General features: G+C 39.1%; 6 protein-coding genes across 7 annotated transcripts; 1 reads left to right on the forward strand and 5 right to left on the reverse strand.

Annotated features, from left to right (window-relative positions):
* Positions 1 to 273: 273 nt before the first annotated feature.
* Positions 274 to 2,617, reverse strand: Rad1 (Radiation insensitive 1). The gene is made up of 7 exons (XM_043414587.1): positions 2,332 to 2,617; positions 2,035 to 2,266; positions 1,628 to 1,872; positions 1,285 to 1,509; positions 1,012 to 1,206; positions 476 to 751; positions 274 to 388 (listed from the first exon to the last, which is right to left on the reverse strand). The coding sequence occupies exons 3-7, from the start codon at positions 1,718 to 1,720 to the stop codon at positions 362 to 364; spliced, it is 816 nt and encodes a 271-aa protein (XP_043270522.1). The 5' UTR covers positions 1,721 to 1,872; positions 2,035 to 2,266; positions 2,332 to 2,617; the 3' UTR covers positions 274 to 361.
* Positions 2,618 to 2,806: 189 nt separating this feature from the next.
* On the forward strand, positions 2,807 to 6,539 carry LOC122408033 (uncharacterized). Of its 2 annotated transcripts, none has more exons than XM_043414574.1 (6): positions 2,807 to 2,988; positions 3,167 to 3,348; positions 3,678 to 3,735; positions 4,075 to 4,540; positions 4,654 to 4,922; positions 5,009 to 5,150. In XM_043414574.1, exons 1-5 carry the CDS (start codon positions 2,979 to 2,981, stop codon positions 4,916 to 4,918), a joined length of 981 nt encoding a protein of 326 aa, XP_043270509.1. In that variant the 5' UTR covers positions 2,807 to 2,978; the 3' UTR covers positions 4,919 to 4,922; positions 5,009 to 5,150. The 2 variants fall into 2 exon arrangements, with proteins under 2 accessions (XP_043270509.1, XP_043270500.1); XM_043414565.1 differs by having other exon boundaries at positions 2,810 to 2,988; positions 4,654 to 4,821; positions 5,009 to 6,539.
* Positions 6,540 to 8,966, reverse strand: Smyd5 (SET and MYND domain containing, class 5). The gene is made up of 4 exons (XM_043414559.1): positions 8,787 to 8,966; positions 7,834 to 8,442; positions 7,160 to 7,337; positions 6,540 to 7,000 (listed from the first exon to the last, which is right to left on the reverse strand). The coding sequence occupies exons 1-4, from the start codon at positions 8,829 to 8,831 to the stop codon at positions 6,660 to 6,662; spliced, it is 1,173 nt and encodes a 390-aa protein (XP_043270494.1). The 5' UTR covers positions 8,832 to 8,966; the 3' UTR covers positions 6,540 to 6,659.
* A 264-nt stretch (positions 8,967 to 9,230) lies between these two features.
* On the reverse strand, positions 9,231 to 11,595 carry LOC122419100 (clumping factor A-like). The gene is made up of 2 exons (XM_043433383.1): positions 11,458 to 11,595; positions 9,231 to 10,710 (listed from the first exon to the last, which is right to left on the reverse strand). Exons 1-2 carry the CDS (start codon positions 11,593 to 11,595, stop codon positions 9,259 to 9,261), a joined length of 1,590 nt encoding a protein of 529 aa, XP_043289318.1. The 3' UTR covers positions 9,231 to 9,258.
* Positions 11,596 to 13,992: 2,397 nt separating this feature from the next.
* On the reverse strand, positions 13,993 to 15,343 carry LOC122419107 (keratin, type I cytoskeletal 9-like). The gene is made up of 2 exons (XM_043433392.1): positions 15,191 to 15,343; positions 13,993 to 14,709 (listed from the first exon to the last, which is right to left on the reverse strand). Exons 1-2 carry the CDS (start codon positions 15,341 to 15,343, stop codon positions 13,993 to 13,995), a joined length of 870 nt encoding a protein of 289 aa, XP_043289327.1.
* A 1,932-nt stretch (positions 15,344 to 17,275) lies between these two features.
* On the reverse strand, positions 17,276 to 18,481 carry LOC122415399 (RNA-binding protein cabeza-like). The gene is made up of 2 exons (XM_043427509.1): positions 18,041 to 18,481; positions 17,276 to 17,804 (listed from the first exon to the last, which is right to left on the reverse strand). The coding sequence occupies exons 1-2, from the start codon at positions 18,140 to 18,142 to the stop codon at positions 17,418 to 17,420; spliced, it is 489 nt and encodes a 162-aa protein (XP_043283444.1). The 5' UTR covers positions 18,143 to 18,481; the 3' UTR covers positions 17,276 to 17,417.
* Between the last annotated feature and the right edge of the window lie 102 nt (positions 18,482 to 18,583).

Here is an 18,583-nt window from a genome sequence, read left to right on the forward strand (position 1 = left end):
GGCGAGAGCCTCGGGCCAGCAGCAGACGACAGGGCTGTCAATGTACTTGTCCCGAGACTCTACCGAGTCTCTTGATTACAGTGCGATCACAGTACCGAGCTTTGTATTGTTTTGAATTCTTGAAATTATAACCTAAATCCTATTATTCGATCCATAAGGCTCTCGCAGATCGAGAATATTATTGTTGCTCCCGCGAAGTTTGAGCTGGAATTTAAATCCACAAGAATTCATGTATAAAACCGATCTAGTATTAAACAATGAACTCTGAACAAATCAATCTGAAGTTTTTTATTATTATTTATTTAACACAACACGTAAATGAACATTTGTAATGTAATCCTTCGCTTTATACACTATTGATTTAGTCGTCATCAATGACTGGTGAAATCTGCAATTTAAAATAATACATTCTTTTGATTTTCCACTGAAATAAAAAAAAAAAATTATTTCTGTTCATATGATTTGATTTTCTTACATAATATTCTACGTAACAGAGCGTTCCATTGTCACTCTTAACCATGTATTGGAAAGATAATAATCCATATTCGTCGGTCCTGATTGATACTTTGCTTGCGCAACTCAGCGCTTTCATTGTAGGTCTGATGTGTGAAAATTTATAACCAAATGTTGTTGGCCCTTTGCATTTGAAGTAACTGACCAAATCACTATCGTGCGGCAATTCTATCCTACACAAACCTCCCAAACCATGTGTACTTATTCTAAAATATGGAGGGTCAGGTGCAAGATGCAGCTAAAAAGGAAAAAAAAGAATACATTTGTTTCACTATCTTCATCGTGGAAGCAACCAATGTTTTTAACAATTGTAGAACATTTTTTTCAACAACCCGCGTTGTTAGTTATTCAGTTTAATCAATTTACGTTTCACTTATAAGAAGACAAAATATTTTATTTAAAAAATGGCACCTCGGTTTCAGTTTACTGTAGTTTCTGAGAAATCATTCTTTGAAATCATTTTTTTGAGTAAGTTGAACTATTTTTCACATATTTTACCTCCATGACCTCGCTGGTTGGATCCACTTCATTCAAAAAGTCCCTCAATAACTCAGTTTGTAAGACGATTCTGTTATAGACAGACTCCGGACCTAAGTGGAAGTCTATGAGTTCATCTGGATGCTGGGTCTTTAAAGAACAATCAGTTACAGCACCGTCCTCGACTATCAGAATTGATACTGGATGACCAGTGCCCTGAGATCATTGATTCCATTTTTAATTATGATCTTTTTGAACAAACTTTTGAAATGATGGTTAAAAGATTTCTCGTACTTTGTAAAACAACTGAAGAGCAATGCTTGTTCCCTGATTTGACACACTGCTCCAAAACATTCCTAAGCATTCCACCAGTATTATTAAGTTTATCTTGAATCTTACATCCTCCTTCAAATTATACTCTTCAAATACTTCGCTAGGAATGTAACAACTTCCTTGCATACATTTTGAGTCTTCAACTGTTACTCTCAAACCTGTATCCGAAGCTGAGCATGTTGCTTCCTGAATGTAATGATGAAATGAATTATAATTATAAGTACCACATGTAGCATTTTCAAAATGCTAAAAGTCATGCTTGAAAAGAATAAACTAAGTGGATGGAAAATTTTTGTTACTTTACCGGTTTAAAGTTAACAGATCTGAGTAGTTGGACAAAGGTTTTGAGATTTCCTAATTTTGCGGCAAAAACATAATCATTGGACAGTTGGCTCATGTTGCTCCTTGGAAAATTGATAGAGCAGCAAACTCTTAAATTGATCTGGAGAAATCAATTTGGTGACCAATTTTTGAGTATCTACAGAAGCCAGCCAAGCAGCGAGAACATGTTTGCAAGTCAACTCCGAGTGTTCTCGAAGAACTTGATACCTAAGAAAATGGAAAATCTTTACTAATAAAAAAACGGACAAATTTTGGTTTTTGTGATTAATAAAAAATAAGACAATTGATTCATGATCATTATGTGCATTTTTTTGCATTTTCAAAGTCAAAATTTCAATAGCGCCAGAGTAATATTTTATTCAAGAAGACCTGAAAGCAGGACACGGACAGAAATTAATTTCAGAATAAATCATGTAAGCTTCGCCAGAATGGCCTTCAACTTGGAGAACCGAACGAGATAAGTGTTTGTCCGCTATTGTCGCGGTTTGATCAGCCTTTGTAGCGGAGATCCGGGTGACAGAACCGGATTCGTACAATTCTAATGCTCGTTCTATAACTCCACCAAACACGTCGAACAGCTTTAGAAGATTGTCGTCAGAAACTGCGAAAAGAATGTGTTGCTAAATTTTTCTGATCGTTTAAATTTTAAAGTTCACAAATACATACATTTGTTTTCTCTTTCAAACTCAACAGCTGATTCTTCGAGCACGTGTTTCGCAAGCTGATAGATTTTTGAATCGAGTTTTCCTTGTTTTGACTTAGTACACGTTGGTTTGATCGGATTCATGAGAACTTTTCCGTAAAAAATGATATAGTTAAACACAGCAAAACATACTAGTCCGTTTGCGATACTTTTGAAATGTTTTTCCAAATATTTTGTACAAGACTTTGAATTTATTAACAAAAAGTGCGCAGAGACCGGCGAGTACGCGTTTGGTACATTGATGTCATATCGTGGCGTATATACGTACGTACCGTCGTACGCAGTCGTACGTACTTGCGCGTGGCTGTTGGTAAGATTACTTGATCCGCAGTAGATAAAGTAGCTGCTGATTTTTTTAGACGTCCATTATCCCCAAGATGGTGTTGGGCGTTAATTTCGCGTTGCGCGCGTTTTTTCACGCTTGCACTCGTTGATGAGTTGACGACGACGACGTTGACGTACGTTGACTCAGTCGAACGGCTGAATGTTCCGGGCGTCAAGGATTTCAGTTTTTGTTGGTTTATCCGGTAAAAAGTTGAGTAAAAATTGACAAAAATTGAATATTGATGCTCCTACATAATTCCCCAAAAAGACATTCATCGTATTCAAGATGCCTATTTGTGAGTATGATGAATTAAATCAGGACGATTTTTTCAAGTAATTTGTTTTTTGAGGTTATAGCTTCAAACAGCTTGTCAAAAAATAAACAGTTCTCAATGCATAAATATTGTTTATCGCAAATATGTATCAAACGTTTTTTTTTGAAAATCTTTAAACTGTTGCATTTATTATTTACAGCTCTGAGCGTCAGTCGGAAACTTAATAGTGCCATAAAAAAATTCCGTTTTGAGGAATTGGAAAACTGTGTCCTGCATAATTTTCCTGAAACGTCGTGGAATCGTATACGATCGACGCTTATTAAAAATCACCAGAAATTTACTGTTAGCAATGTCTTGAACATCATTGAAGAAGCTATACACGTGAGTTCTTGAATGATAGGATTGTTACTGAGCCTACAACTTTAGAACAACAAAATGTATTATTGAATAATTTTTTCTGTATTCATGGTCTCTTGACAAAATCTTCAGAGTAAAAAAAATAATAGTCTCCACATAATACAAAGGTTATCCTTAAGTACCTCATTGTCAAGTTGAAGAATAGTTATTATTCCAAATTCGAGAGATGTCTTCTAGAAGGTACAACAAATTTCCATATTTCATGAAAAGCCATTAATCCCCAATCATTTCTCAGATTAGGAAATCGTTTGATTTTTGTTCCATAATAATATTTTTATTTTCTCACCCACCAGGAAGCAAAAGTTAGTGAAACAGTGCTCAATGACAGAATAGCCAATTTGGATATTATAAGTAAGTAGACAAATAACTTTTTCATAAGAATAACATACGTTTTATGAACACAGCATCGGTTATGAGGCTTTAAATATAATCCTTTTATTTCAAAACATGGTTGGAGAAGAAATTTACTCAGAAAAAGTGGCTTTGGCAAATAATATTTATTATAGCTCAAAGAGGATTACAATATAGTTAACGTTTGTGTTTCATATTGTGGGTTTCCGATGAGGGCATAAACTGATTCAACTCTATCTGGAAATACTCATTGAAGCGACTTGATTTAAATCAAATGAAATAATGCTTCTGCAAAAATTGGACTGAAATTTTTTTTTTGACCGCTCGTCATTTTTTTAGACATCAGCAGGCATCACAGCAAGAAAACATGGTATACTTTCAAGATGTTGACACAAAAATCTGAGAGACAAGGTGTCTTAACCAAGTCAGAAATAAAGACAAAAATTGTTCAACAATTTGAAAAACATCAGTTGAAAGTTGATGTGAGAGTAATAGATTATGAGTCTCTCACATTTATCTCAATCATTGATAAACCCAAGGACAAACGCAAAAGCCATCGCGTATTACCATTTTTCTTTGCCATGTCGATGGAACTAGAATTTTTGTTTTGCTCGAGAATCAACCCGCCCAAGGATTTTCTACAAATATTAGTTGAAAGTTTTGGTTACACGAGTTTCAAAGTAGTCAAGTTAGTCGGGAGGGATCTTCACTCGCTCATTCAAATTTTACGGATGAAGATGCAAGGCGCCGTTGATTCTGAGAACTACGAGACTCCAAGACTGAAACCTGCTGCACCAGTTGTGACGTAATACGAAATAGAAATATTCCACACACTATTTGAAATCATTTGTGTTTTTGGATATCGAAAAATCAATACATAATGTCTGAATTACTCATTTTATATTTTTTCGTTGACAGGAGTTCTGGAATTGATTTTCGACAGAACAAACAACGTCGTGAATACGCCGAGCAATGTTTTGGAAAAGAACCGCCGACGTTGGAACTGCTTGTAGCTACAGGACCTGAACGACCCTGGGTCGATGACGAAATTAATATGAAAATGCCTGACGAAAATGTACAAATAAGGTCAATACGATTCTTAATCAATTGGCACGAAGAGTTCGTAAATCTGACTTTTGAGATAGAAATATATTTTTTCAATTATCTAATCAACGACTTATGACAACGTAAAGTAAATCTAAATTTACAAAAAAATTGTTTTCTTCCATTTTGTCAACCGGAATGATTAAAGTCAGAGTTTTTGCATTTTTAGATGGGAATTTCGGAGTCACAATATTGCTGCAATGTTGACTAAATTAACGGAGCATCGAGTATTCGCGGTGCCGCTCCCGGAATATGTTTCAAATTTTATGACAATGGGTAAAAACCACCTGAGACTGGAAAGAAATTGACGGATTCGCTTGAAAAACGGCGTACAGTAAACACGTGCTCAATGAATTTATTACTCTGAAATCGATATTTAGTTCTAAAACCGGAATCGCTTAAAGCACAAAAAAAATATACCAGTAAAAATGAAAATCGAGCAACAAAAAATGATAGCGAATAGATATTTCTCACAATCTCCCAAAAATCCATCCAAAAATTAGAAAATAAAACCATATAACAGAGGGTTATAATTGAAAACACGTGGCGAACCATTAATCCAAACTATAAATCTATCATACTAAAAACAATTTTTCTCAGATAAAACTTAAGAAAGCAGCATGCAATCCAAATCTTGGAGTGATGTCAAAAAGCATTCGATAATAGAACTTTGACCGAAGCAGTGGTAAAACCAGTGGCCAAAATGGACGAAGAGGAAGAAAGAAATTGACGACCCTCGTTCTCCAACAATTTATCTTCTCATGAATTTTTTTTTGAAAAATCTGGCGATTGCGAATTATTGACAATAGAATCGTTAAGTCACGATAAGGCGACAATTTCGTTTCCTTATTTTCTACTATTTTTCTGCGGTTCGAGTAACTCAAACTTGACATATTCTATGCATTTTCTGTGGCAATCAGTTTAATATTGCGCTATGTACATTTATAAAATGACTAAAAAAAAGTGTTCGTTAGTGGCACTACATTTGTTGGAGTAGATGATATTTGAAGCTTTTATCTCAATTGACGCGTACTAGTTTAAGCAAATAATTGTCAATTTAATTTTAGTAATTTATTACGTTTTGGATTAAATTAGCTTATTCTCAAAACAATTTATAAATCGTAATGTCGGAATGAATGTGTATAATCACAATTGCATAAAACTATATTAAAATACTTGGATGACGCTGAAGTTTGCAACGTTAGAGTCCAACGAAATGAGCGGGAAAAACATTTGTAATTCTCCAATTTTTCATATCACTAATCATTTTTGTAGGCTGAGAAACTACGAATTGCAAATAAGGAGAGGGATTGAAAAATTACAAACTGTTTTTCCGTTCATTTCGTTGGACTCCAACATTTCAAATTTCAGCTTCACAAAATTGGCAGCGTTCGTTAGTTGTGCTATTTCATATCAATTTATATGCATTTTTCCTTTTGTATTTGCTGCGCTGTATATATCTAATCTAATGTGTAATATGCGTCTTCACAAAACGGAGTATACAAAATTTTTTGTCTACTTGTGATTCCATTAACAATTCGGGTTCGATTAAATTTATCAGTTTGATGGATAAAATTATAAAATGATGAATCGCTGGACTGTCAATCAATGTTTGTTACTGCGAAAGCTATATCATCTGTGGTACTGAAAAATTACTGAAGAATGAAGAAGTGTTATCGAAATAAATGTGATTTTCAGAATTTCATTGTGTAAACGTATATTCTTAGTGAAGTTATACCAGCGAGTTCATTCGATTTTTCTCTTATTATTACAATAGTATCAATAATTTTTTTTCATGTCCACAATAAATGTCTTGGTCTTTAATCCGACATTGGTTCAGAGTCAGCATCTTCGAACGGTTCTTCATCCGATGTACAGTCAGGATCATCCGCTTGAGCCACACACTTGTCACAACGACAATTGAATAGGTACAACGAGCTTAGAGCTTTCTGTCGAGAATGGCGACTCCTCTCGAGCTCACACTCGTCCAAATACCCTATGCATATTTCTTCACCTGCAGAAATATCTTTCGTAGCAGTTACGACAAGAGTACTGTTCGAAAAGGGAAATTCAACGTTTGCGTTTGGTGAACAGCTATGATTTATGGTGGATTGAAGTGCGTACAATCCTGAACCTTCATTATTCAAATAAGTTCCAACGACTGTAAATAAAAAGAAAATTTCATTGGAAAATCTTTTAAAGTCAGTTATTTGCGGAATTAATGACTTGTTATAGAGAGCAAATCTGGTATGTGTATTCTATGCAATTGAATTAGTGGTCAGAAAAAAATGGTTTTGAAAAGTTTTCAGCAAAACATTACCTTCGTCCATATCGTCGTACAATTGATCCACGTGTTTGTCTATTCGAATTCTTTCATCCTCAGGCAATTCCAGTGCTGAAACGTTCTTCGCCCATCGTCCGAATGCACTTGTACCTATGCCCTGACCATTTGTTCCTACCAGAGCCAGTAAACTCCTGAATCCATCAGGAGTGAACCACTGTGAACGAGAATTATGAAATTCATAGTAAAAAATTTTTCATTAGATCATGGAAATTTTAGGTATTTTTACGAATTATTTTTCAAAGAAAATGGAACATTTGTTTCATTTTTTTTCTTGATGATATATTGAGGTACTTGATGGATTAATATCCATCATTTTTTCAGTTCAGCAATTAGTAAGATTTTGCTCTGATTTTTTCTTAGCGTGTGCTTTTTTAAAATAGTGAATTTTCGGCTCTACTTTTACTGTCAATTTGAATCTAAAACTTTGAGCTGTTTTGTTATTATTGCGAGTCTCTATAAGTTTACCTTTAAATTTGGATGAATGTTTTTTTATGGAATTTCTGGTAGATACAAATGTAAAAAGATTTTCTTTATCAAGAAAAAACCTTGGAAATTGGTTTTTTGAACCCTCTAATAGGACCTCATCAATGGTAGAAAAAATAACATTGAAAACTAATTATTACTAAAATCCGATTTTACATGTTACATACATTGGTTGTAAATTCCGAATTGAGTGCATTCTGCATGGAATATCTGAGTACATCGATTTCAGTAACGAATTTTTCGCCCATAAGATTGTGAGCAATTTCTTCAATTTCGTTGACAGTTTTGTGACAGAACTGTGCAAAAGTTGCAAGCGCAACAGATTTATCGGTCGATTGATTGACATAGGCAACCATTCTAGCTAAGAGCATAATCGTAGCAGTTTCAGGAGGATAATAAATCCTTTTCCACGTCTCTTTGAGTTGAGTCAAAGGGTGAGATTCATTGGCATCTCTTGATCCCAAGCACAGAGTTTTGTGGTACTTTGCATTGGCTTCGTCGAGGCATTCTTTACAGCAGTATTTAATGCCGCAAGCTTGGCACTCAACAATGGTTTCTTTCTGAGTTTCGCAGCATTGAGGATAAGGCAATATTATATTGGTTTTTCCAGTTAATCTGCGAACGTTCTCCTCTGCAGTTTCCAAAGGACGCATACAATTGTCACAAGACAAATATCCATAATCGGTGCTCCATGCAAATTGGCAACAAAGTATCGGCTTCTCTACCAATATCTGCTCGCCTTCTTTGATATTGTGTCGTGCGAAAAGGCCTTTGCCCTTGAATACATAATTAAAAATAAAATGCAAACTCGATCTGTCTGGTATAACACAAAATATACAATAATGGATTAAAATGGTGGGAGTAATATAACAATCCACGGAGTTGACACAAAAAAATCTCGGATTGTTTCGTCTGTTTGTCTCGCACCGGTTTATAAAAATTAGACTATCGGTATTCTTCACTATCTTCAAACAATGGAACAGTCATTTTTTTTAAAAACAAATGGAAAGTGAATGGAAATTAACAGACGAATTTTATGGAGTGTGACATTATATATCTTAGCAGGTTGACAGTTCGAATGCTCTTTTCGCCATTCCTTTTTACAATTTATTTTGCTTACCTTCACTTCGTCGATGATTCTGACTTCATAACGTTCTACCTCCATTATTATTGGCGTCGTAATATTTATTTAAACCGTCAATAATCGGCGTATTCAAAGATCGAGCTCAATCTAGCCTAAAAATAACGAAACGAAGAACGCATGTGAGTGTCGTTGTCGCAGTGTCTCAGCGCTACCATATCAGCAGAGTGTATTCCGCCGGGTTTGCGGTTTCTTACATAAAATTACTAGAATGCCTTTATCGAACCTGCTGCTGGTGCCCGGCTTTTTTATTCGGGAAAATAATAATCGAGTGTAGTAAAATGGCCGAAATTTTAGTCACTTCGAAACACTTTAGTACACAAAAGAAACACGATTCGGATGCTTTTTTTTAACAAAAACGATTTAATAAAAATAAAATAAATTAAAAAATCGATTTTTATAAGTAATTTTATTGTTGTTTTGTTATTTAAATTATAAATCAAAGTCCCTATTACGATGACTTTCCACGTCCTTTCAAGGCATGTGCTTTCTTGGAAATTGTTTTCAAAATCGAGCACGGCCCTGCTTCCCCACAAGATTTTGATTTATCTTTTTTCGATTTGGATCTTTTGGAGGAGCCTTTACCGGGTTTGGTAGTTTTTCCTTTCTTGTCGCCGTCCTCTTCGTCCTTGTCGGAATCCGGGCTTGCTTTATCCTCGTCACCGTCGTCCCCGTCCTTGTCTTCCTTGTCCCCGTCATCCTTATCCGAATCCGGGCTTTCTTCCTCCTTTTCCTCACCACCCTTTCGAGGTTTCTTCACTTTTTCGCCTTTCTTACTTTTTTTCTTGGTCATACACATTTTGCACGGTTTTTCGCAGTCCGAGTCGTCCGCGTCGTTAGCATCGTCGTCGCCATCCGGGCTGTCATCGGTCTTATCCGAGTCGGTCGGTGCGTCGTCATCCTTTGGTTCCTCATCCGGTTCGGCCGCCTCGTCTTCGGCATCCTTCTTATCGGACTCTTCCCCATCCTTGTCCGTTTCCCCGTCCTCACTTTCTGTCGGACCGTCCTCCGAATCGTCTGTTTTTTCTTCAGGTTCCTTCTCCGTTTTCGACGAGCCCTGGCTCGCGCTGCCCGCGGAACTGGAAGCCGAGCTTCTCGAGGAAGCTGCGCTCTCACTTTTGGCTTCGGAGCCGCCGAGTGACGAACCCTTTGGAGCGTCGTCGTCTTCGGACTCGTCATCCGTTTTCGTCTTCTCCTCCTCGTCGTCGTCGTCGTCGTCGTCGTCGTCGTCGTCTACTCCCTTCTTTTTCGACGAGCCCTGGCTCGCGCTGCCCGCGGAACTGGAAGCCGAGCTTTTCGAGGAAGCTGCGCTCTCGCTTTTGGCTTCGGAGCCGCTCGGTGACGAACCTTTTGGAGCGTCGTCGTCTTCGGACTCGTCATCCGTTTTCGTCTTCTTCTCCTCGTCGTCGTCGTCGTCGTCGTCCTCCGCTCCTTTCTTTTTCGACGAGCCCTGGCTCATGCTGCCCGCGGAACTGGAAGCCGAGCTTTTCGAGGAAGCTGCGATCTCACTTTTGGCTTCGGAGCCGCCGAGTGACGAACCTTTTGGAGCGTCGTCGTCTTCGGACTCGTCATCCGTTTTCGTTTTTTTCTCCTCGTCGCCCTCCGCGCAGTCCTCCTTCGCTCCTTTCTTTTTCAATAGACCCTTGCGACTGCTTATCGCGCTTGCACCGCTTCGTGCCGAGGCCGAGGCCTTAGCCATCGCACCCTTGCTCATGCTAACTGCGGCACTGGAAGCCGAACTTTTCGCGGCAGCTACATGTTTCCCGACTGCCTTTGCAACACTCGATGCCGAACTGCTAGCACCGGCCACACGCTTTCCAGATGATTTCACCCCGCTCGACGCTGAACTTTTTGCGGAAGAAGATGCTACCGCTTCTGTATCAATGTCCGTACTCACAGTTGACTGAAAACAAATTAACAAATGTTTTTCTTCGAATTTTCTTCATTTTCACGATTTTCCGTTTGTTATTAGATTTTTTTGAGGTGAATTACGAATGAAACGATGATAGAAACAGCGAATATCACTTTCGTATTCGAATATACAAAAGCCAATGATAAGCTTTTCAAAAATCCGTAAAACTTTAGTGCAATTTAAATTTAAATATCATTTATTATAATTATTTATTAATAATAATTAATAACTATTATTATTCATTATTTACGATAATTAATCATATTAAATATATGACGATAATAACAAATAAAATTATTATTCAATTATTATTAGTATTTAATTGAAATGAAATAAAAAACAATGAAAATTTTAAATTCGATTAAGCACTGCAAACCGAATTTCGAAAAATACATTTCGACTATCAAACCCATAGAAAAAAAATTGAATTTTTTAACGAAATTATGTTTATAGAATTTCAGGAAAAACAAGTACAATTTCCCGTTTATTGAATCTGAAAAATGATCTCTAAATCCAGTGTTCTAGGCAACGATACGGGCTCAAGACTGTTTTCCAGAGTCCACATAAACCGTCAAAATATCTTGGAAAATGTTCAGCGAATTTACAGCTCTTAGAAGGTGCTTGAATTTTGAACGATCTTACGGTTTACTGAAAAAGCTCTTTTCACACAGCTGATGCGGTTCGTACCAATCTTATAAGAAAACCCCTAAAATGTTATCGAGGCTTTCTCGTACGTACCCTGCCACTCTTCGAGCCTTTACCAACCCATTCGCCGACTTTGGCCGGATGGTCGTCCAAGCAATCAAGATTGCCTTGGCAAAAAACGGCGGCGGCAAGGATCAGAAGGGAAATAGTCAGTAGCCGATGGTACTCCATTATTCGATAATAGAATGTAAAAAAATCGTTTTTTTAAATAATCGGCGCCTCGCCGGGATCCCTGGCTTTAATTTCGCGCGTACTTCCTGAGAGAATCTCGGCGGTGGAGTGGATAAACTCGGCTTTTATAATGATTACTCCATCCAACTTGGTTCACTACAGAATAATCCATGCTTTTTCCTACCTACGTCAAGTGCTAGCTCACGCCGCCGTACAATTTATCCAAGTGGCGGGTACGTTTTTTAAAAAAACAGCGCTATCTCTCCTGTCGTTGCGTCGCGTTGGATCTTTTGGTCAGGCTCACGAGTATGCGTTCCTAACGAGCGGGCTAACGGACCGTTGCCCCGAGGAAAGTTTTCCATTTATTCGATTAATTAAATAAGCAAAGAACCACATTCGTTTTTGCCTCTCGCTTCGTCTCGGTCTCCGCGAAACGGGATATACGCGTTTCGAACCGAGATCCGAACAAAGAGATTCTTTGAAAATTCGACTACATGTTTATCCGCCTTATTGTGCAGAAGCTTCGCGTCCACGTAATAGAACGTTCACGTATCGAGGAAAATAAATATTTTCGCCGTTTGAATCCAGATAACTGTTTGGACTGCCGGCCATTTTTCATTACAGCACACGATAACATATTCCTTTGTACCGATCGTAAGAGATAAGGCATCGTCGTGTCGCGAATAAGGCCGTAAATGTGGCATTGCCAGAGACAAATATTAAGTGGAAAAATGATACTGAATAATTTTGAAAGTAATCAGAGCCAAAATAAAATAGTGCTTTGTTGTTTGAATATTAAAATAGTTTCGAAACTGCATCAATGAAACGTTTTGAGCGATCGAACGCGAGCGACTGGGACTGCTCGTCGATCCGAAAAAAGCTGGAAAGTCTGTATTCGATGCTTGGCTGAAATGTTCATCGGAATGAGCCCAAAACGCGCGCATTTAACTTGTGATCGATCCGCAGAACGCTGATGAGGCGAAATGATTTTCGGGTGCTTTTTATTGAAAAAAACTATCACTTTGCGAGTACTTTGTGAGCATTTATGGACAAATGGAAAAATGAGAATTCGATAGAATTGAATTTTTCCTCAACCTTGCAATAGCGCAAATGTGAATGATCTCGTTCGTTACTGACAGCATTTCATCTGTAAATTCTTAAAAGTCTATGGGTCATTCTTATATTTTGATTATTCTGGTGATCCTTGAGATGGCTCATCAGCACCTGCTGCCATGTTGTCGTCGCTTTAAGGTTGTTTTCCAATTTCGTTGAGCGTTCTACAATCGAGTCAAGGTGTATTTATGAGACTCGTGAAATTGAACAAGAGTCATTTGTTCAATTTTCTATTTCCATACAACCCGATGACAATCGCAGTGAAAAGGGAATTAGTTTCACTACAATTTAGACGACAATATATGTATATTTGTGCAAAAATACATAAAATAATTTTCCCGACCATTTTCCTTAGTGATATAAACCTTTGTTGGCATACGTTTAATTTTTTTTTTTTTTTCACTCGCAAGAAACATTAATTATATTTATCTTCTGGCGTAATCATTCATGCGATGTTGACACAGATCGTGTAACAACGTTGATGCAGACATCGCGCAACGGTAACATGCAGGCACAAGTATAAAATAATTTTCAGATTCAACGAAATAGCTTCTTCGTTTTCTTCTCAAATGGTTCCTACGGCCATTGTTTTCTAGTGGATAATCGACTCTGGTCGATAACTCCAGGCTTTGGAGACTCGAATTAGTGATATTTCGACACGATTTTACTGGATTTTGAAGCCATTGATAAATCTAAATTATACCAAGTCGAATCGTCGTGTAACTTTTACGAAAATGACACTCGATCGTTTCAAAATTTGTTGTATACTGCTCAGAGATGAATTGAATGGAGTTCGCCAAACTCCTTAACGAAGAACCATAAGCGAAACCGCATTTGTGTAACTCTTTAAAAACTTTCTCTGTAGACTCGATCGGAATGAGTTTGCCGATTCAACTAAAACATGTTTAAATACCTGTACGTACATTACGTGAATGAAGCTGTTGCATTACCACGTTTCGTAGGTATAACAAGCGTATTTTTACGATCAATAGGAATGACGAAAAGATTCAATCGAATTATTTCCACATTTTCTTTGGCGCACGAGAATCAAAAAATTGAAGATTCCTCGAGATGACACCTGGTCACCATGAACACGATGAACATTGGGCTTGTCATTTCTATGAGAATATTTTCATACACGAAACTGTGATTTAGCTGTTCGTGGCTGACATCGGTTTTTGAGAAAAAGAATATCGAAAGTTCCGCGACGTTTTTCACGGCTCGCTTCTCTCGTTCCGGAAAGCTCGTTCTCGTTGTCTTCCCCGTTTTCATCATATCATTGGACTACCGTGCAACCTTACCTACTGAAGTAAATGGTACTTTCACTGCCCTCGTGGCTACCATCCTTTTCGCCCTCGCGACTGTGTCCCCTTTACCACTGAAGTAAATGGTACTTTCTCTGCCACCCTTCTCGCCCTTGTGACCACCCCCTTTGCCACTGAAGTAAATGGTACTTTCTCTGCCACCCTTCTCGCCCTTGTGACCACCCCCTTTGCCACTGAAGTAAATCGTATTTTCACTGTCCTTCGGACTTACCGCCTTATGACTTCCACCCTTTCCGCCCTTACGACTCCCACCCTTTTCGTCCTTGCGATGACCACCTTTCCCGCCTGTCTTACGACCACCGCCCTTTTCGCCTTTACGATGACCACCCTTCCCGCCTATCTTACGACCACCGCCCTTTTCGCCCTTACGATGACCACCCTTCCCGTCTATTTTATGACCACCACCCTTTCTGGTTTTCTTACGACGACCACCCTTTCTGGCTTTCTTATGACCACCACTCTTTCCGCCCTTACTAGCCCCATGGCTGCCACCCTTTCGTGTATAGCGAGGACTCGTTTCGCGTCCATAACCATCACTCCTCACGTCCAAATCCGCTTTTCTTTTCTTCCTGTTCAATTCCAGCAGCGGTAGATTCAGCTCTCCATCGTAATGATCATCTTCATCCTCGTCTATCGGACTTTTCACGACTGTCGAAACTTTTACGTCACTCGAAACCTACCAACAAAATAACCGCCAAGTAGGAGAACGTGACCGCTGTGTTGGCACAATGAACTTAAAAAAAATCATAATCCAAAAACCCCGTCGAGGAGGATTCTTCGAGCTCTTCGAAACTGCCCGCGTTAAACTTTATGTTCCCGACCATTAGTTTGACAGTTGCAGCCGGACTATAAGTTCTTAATTGTCTAGAACTGGATGAAAGGAGAGCGCAGTAACTTTTGAAATGCACGATTAGTGGTTGAAAGCATCCAGAATACGGAAACAATTTCATCTTCGAAAATCTTTTTACACCAAACAACGTTGTTTGAATTGAGACAGAAATCGATTCTTTTATCTGCGATTCGCAGACGAGTTTTTTTCAATTCTATATTTCGTAACATTTCTATACAATTTCTGCGCTTTCTTCCCACATACCGCTTTTCCTCTTCAACGTTTCGAATCAAAGCTTATTTCTCTGCGACACAATTCGTTAACGCACCTGCTCGTTTCGTGTACGCTCGGAGCGCGCCTCAGCAGATTTGCCTCGATTATCCAACCGCGTCAAGGCCCCTCTCGAGGGTGTATCACCTCGAGAAAACGCGACGAGCCCAGCGACGAAAAACCCGAGGGCAAACAGTCGCCGCGAACTCATAATTCATGAAGAATATGAGTAGTTGCAATTGAAAAAAACCTCTTAAAACTTGGAATTTAAGATCGCTTTGGTCCGTCTTTTTCGAGTTAATAATACGAAATTTCACATAGATTCTGCTTTTAAGCTCTTAGACAGAATTAAGTGCGCATGAGTCTGTATATTTTTTGTCCTCGCTATGTATGCCAACAAGACGATACTGATTGCTCAAGTGTTTTGTTAAATTTCAACTTCATGCTTTTTTTTTGGTCTAATTCGAATTGAGGAATTATCTCGAACATGGCTACAGTTGAAGCTCCTATTTTTTCACTCCATCGTCACACTGACGAGCAAAAAGCTGCATGCTTGTGTCCAATGCCTCAGCGCTCTTGACACTTTAGTTTTCATGACTTTTTTCGTTGCAAGTATTTTCAGCTTTCCTCGTCGATTTAGTAATTTGAGTTAGTAATTTGTATTTAGCGTCGTGATACAGTAAATCGGTTCAAGGATGCAACTTGGCAACGATTCCGTGTGACAGAGTCGATCCCATAACAGAGCTTCGGATCGAAAAGAAGAATGGGGGCGATGAAAAGTTCATTTGTTACTTTCCAGCGAGTCGCTACTATTGACAGGGTTCATATTAACTCGTAAAAAAGACGGAAAAAACGCTTCGGCGCCGGCAGCAAGAAGCGTCTAACGAAAACGCCGAAAAACATGACGCCCGCAAATAAGACTTCAGGTTTTCCAAGGTCATTTTGACTCGAAAATAAAAGTACCTACGTATTGAGAAGTTTTACTTGCTCAACTGAGCAAACGGAAAGCGACGAAGAGGAAAAATGACGAATCGATGAAACAGCAGCAGACTCGTAACTTCGGTTCGAAGCCCGTGCGTGCGCGGTTTCGTTAATTTTAGGTCGAATTTCTGGAGGCCAAAAAAATCACTTTTTTTTGTGCCCATGACAACACAAATTGGAATAAGTATGTAACAATTCACTAGAAACATTGCTAAATTACTAATTGCTCAAATTTCTTAACCCCTCACCTCGTGTGCCTTTTTTCATACCCTCAACCTCATGACCGGGGTTTGAACGCACCCCACTCTTTTTCTGCTTATAAATCCGGCTCTACGATGCTAAGCTGACTTTATCCTACACCATTTTCTTCGTTTTTTTATAACGAAAAGAATGATGTACGATAAAACTAATTTCAATTGAATTTATATATTAAAAAATCCGTCGATAATCAGTCGATAATGTCGCTTGTTAGGACGGGAGCGTAGTTTGAAGTTCGCGTGGGGTGTGCTCACACCCCAGTCATGCGTTCTAGGGTTAATTATTAAGTGTTGAAACGCTAAACTGCTAACCTCGCTAAACCACGATTTTCTCGACCATCGAGCGCTGGCTCATCAGCCCAGGAATTGCGCACTCTAGAAGCAAATTAAGATGCATTTCAAAATCGATCACTTGAAAAGTAATCATAGAAGGGGCAAATCTAGGGCGTTTGAATGAACCTATACGAAGACAAGACAAAGCGCGGATCACCAGTCTGCGACTGTCGACAACTGATTACCGAATTAACTAACAGTCATTGGTCTCGAGGCAATCGCACCTCGACTTTGTACCTCTTGCTCTTAATAAACTTATCGTTAACTCGTTTTAAAGTATTGAGCTGGAGTTCAACTTATTTGGTAATAACCCCTTAAATAATCCGTCCGCGATCACTCGTCCCTGCGAGACGGTTTTCACGGGCACAAGATTTTGAAAGGAACAGCGAACAGTTGCTGCATCAGTGAGAAAAATATCGAAACTAATTTTTTGGAGTTTTCTGAGTTATTCCACAAGCAGCAGTTCAATTGGCGCCGACTCGCCAAAAAGTCATGGCGAAAAAAACCAGTTTTCGTCGATGATGAGATTCGGGGAAAAAATAGGACGCAGGAATTAGTAAAATAATGAGAGATTCCTCGAAAAATATGTTTTTTCTTTCGCTTACGATACACAAAAGATTCAATTTTTTAGCGCGTCAAAATTGCATGTGATACGCAGCGTTTCAATGTTTTCGGAGCGTCACACGCGACTTTTGATTTAACGCTTTGTGAATCCTAGCCATTCCTTTTTTCCTCTCGTTTCCTTCTCTCTTCTTCTAATCTGCGTTGCGCTTCTTCTCTTGCCAAACGCGCAGCCTCTTTTTTTAATGCGTCCCTCCCTGCCTTTCCGCCGCCGCCTTTTCCACCGCCGCCTTTTCCGCCGCCGCCCCTTCCGCCGCCGCCTTTTCCGCCGCCGCCTTTTCCGCCGCCTCCCCTTCCGCCGCCGCCCCTTCCGCCGCCTCGGGGTTCTCTCTTGAATCGGGTGAGCAAGCCTTCTTCTGGCCAAACCTGGTTGTAATACAAACCAGCCGGATTCAGCTGGTTACGACCGTCGCTTGACGAAATCGAGCGCAACTGTGAATCGCTGTTCGAAGAAGAAGTCACGACCTTGCCATCAGAGACCTGCAGATACAAATGCGCGAGCTTTTAGTTTTCCTCTCTATTCTGCGCCCTTCTTCATTTCAAATGATTTTATTTCTAACATCGATCGAGTTTTTTTCCTAATGACAAAATAAACAACGAGCGATTTTGAAATTCAACGGCAGTTTTGAAACGAGCGAGAAGGGCTTTTACTCAGCCAATAGGCTTCGTCTACGTTATCACTATGGTGAAAAAATTAGTGTTAAAGTCAAACGCACCTGTTCGCTGTACGAGCTCTTAGAGACCCACTCATCCCCATGAGTAATGGCGACGATTCCAAACACGAGTAGTCCGAATACGAATGGCCGTGCGGGCCCCATTTTTCGATTAGCTCTGAGACGATCGAATTTACAACTCTAATGATCCCTGCTGACCAATTGCTCGGATGTGTTCTCGGAGCGAATACAATTCGATGTAAAGAGAATCGATGCTTTTATTGGCCCTGCCGAACCGAGGGTTGCCTGCGGTTAAAATCTCACATTTTTTGCACGTCATAACAACGATACAAATACTGATGACTCAAGTGCGGGACAATAACAAAATAGCCACATGTTGTCGAACTCGGACGCGTTCGAGGATGAGCAACTTGGCGGTGTGGCGGCGAGCGTTTCTCTAAAAGTTTCGAAAAAAGGCCACACTGTCACGTCAGAATTGTCAAATATGATCCAAAGATTTCGTTAAGATCGACGAATCAGCTGGTTCTTCGATTATCATAAATATTTCCGAAAACTTTCACTTCCCAACTTTTTCTCTTATTTCAC

This window comes from Venturia canescens, chromosome 1 (genome assembly GCF_019457755.1).
Source record: "Venturia canescens isolate UGA chromosome 1, ASM1945775v1, whole genome shotgun sequence".
Lineage (NCBI taxonomy): Eukaryota > Metazoa > Arthropoda > Insecta > Hymenoptera > Ichneumonidae > Venturia > Venturia canescens.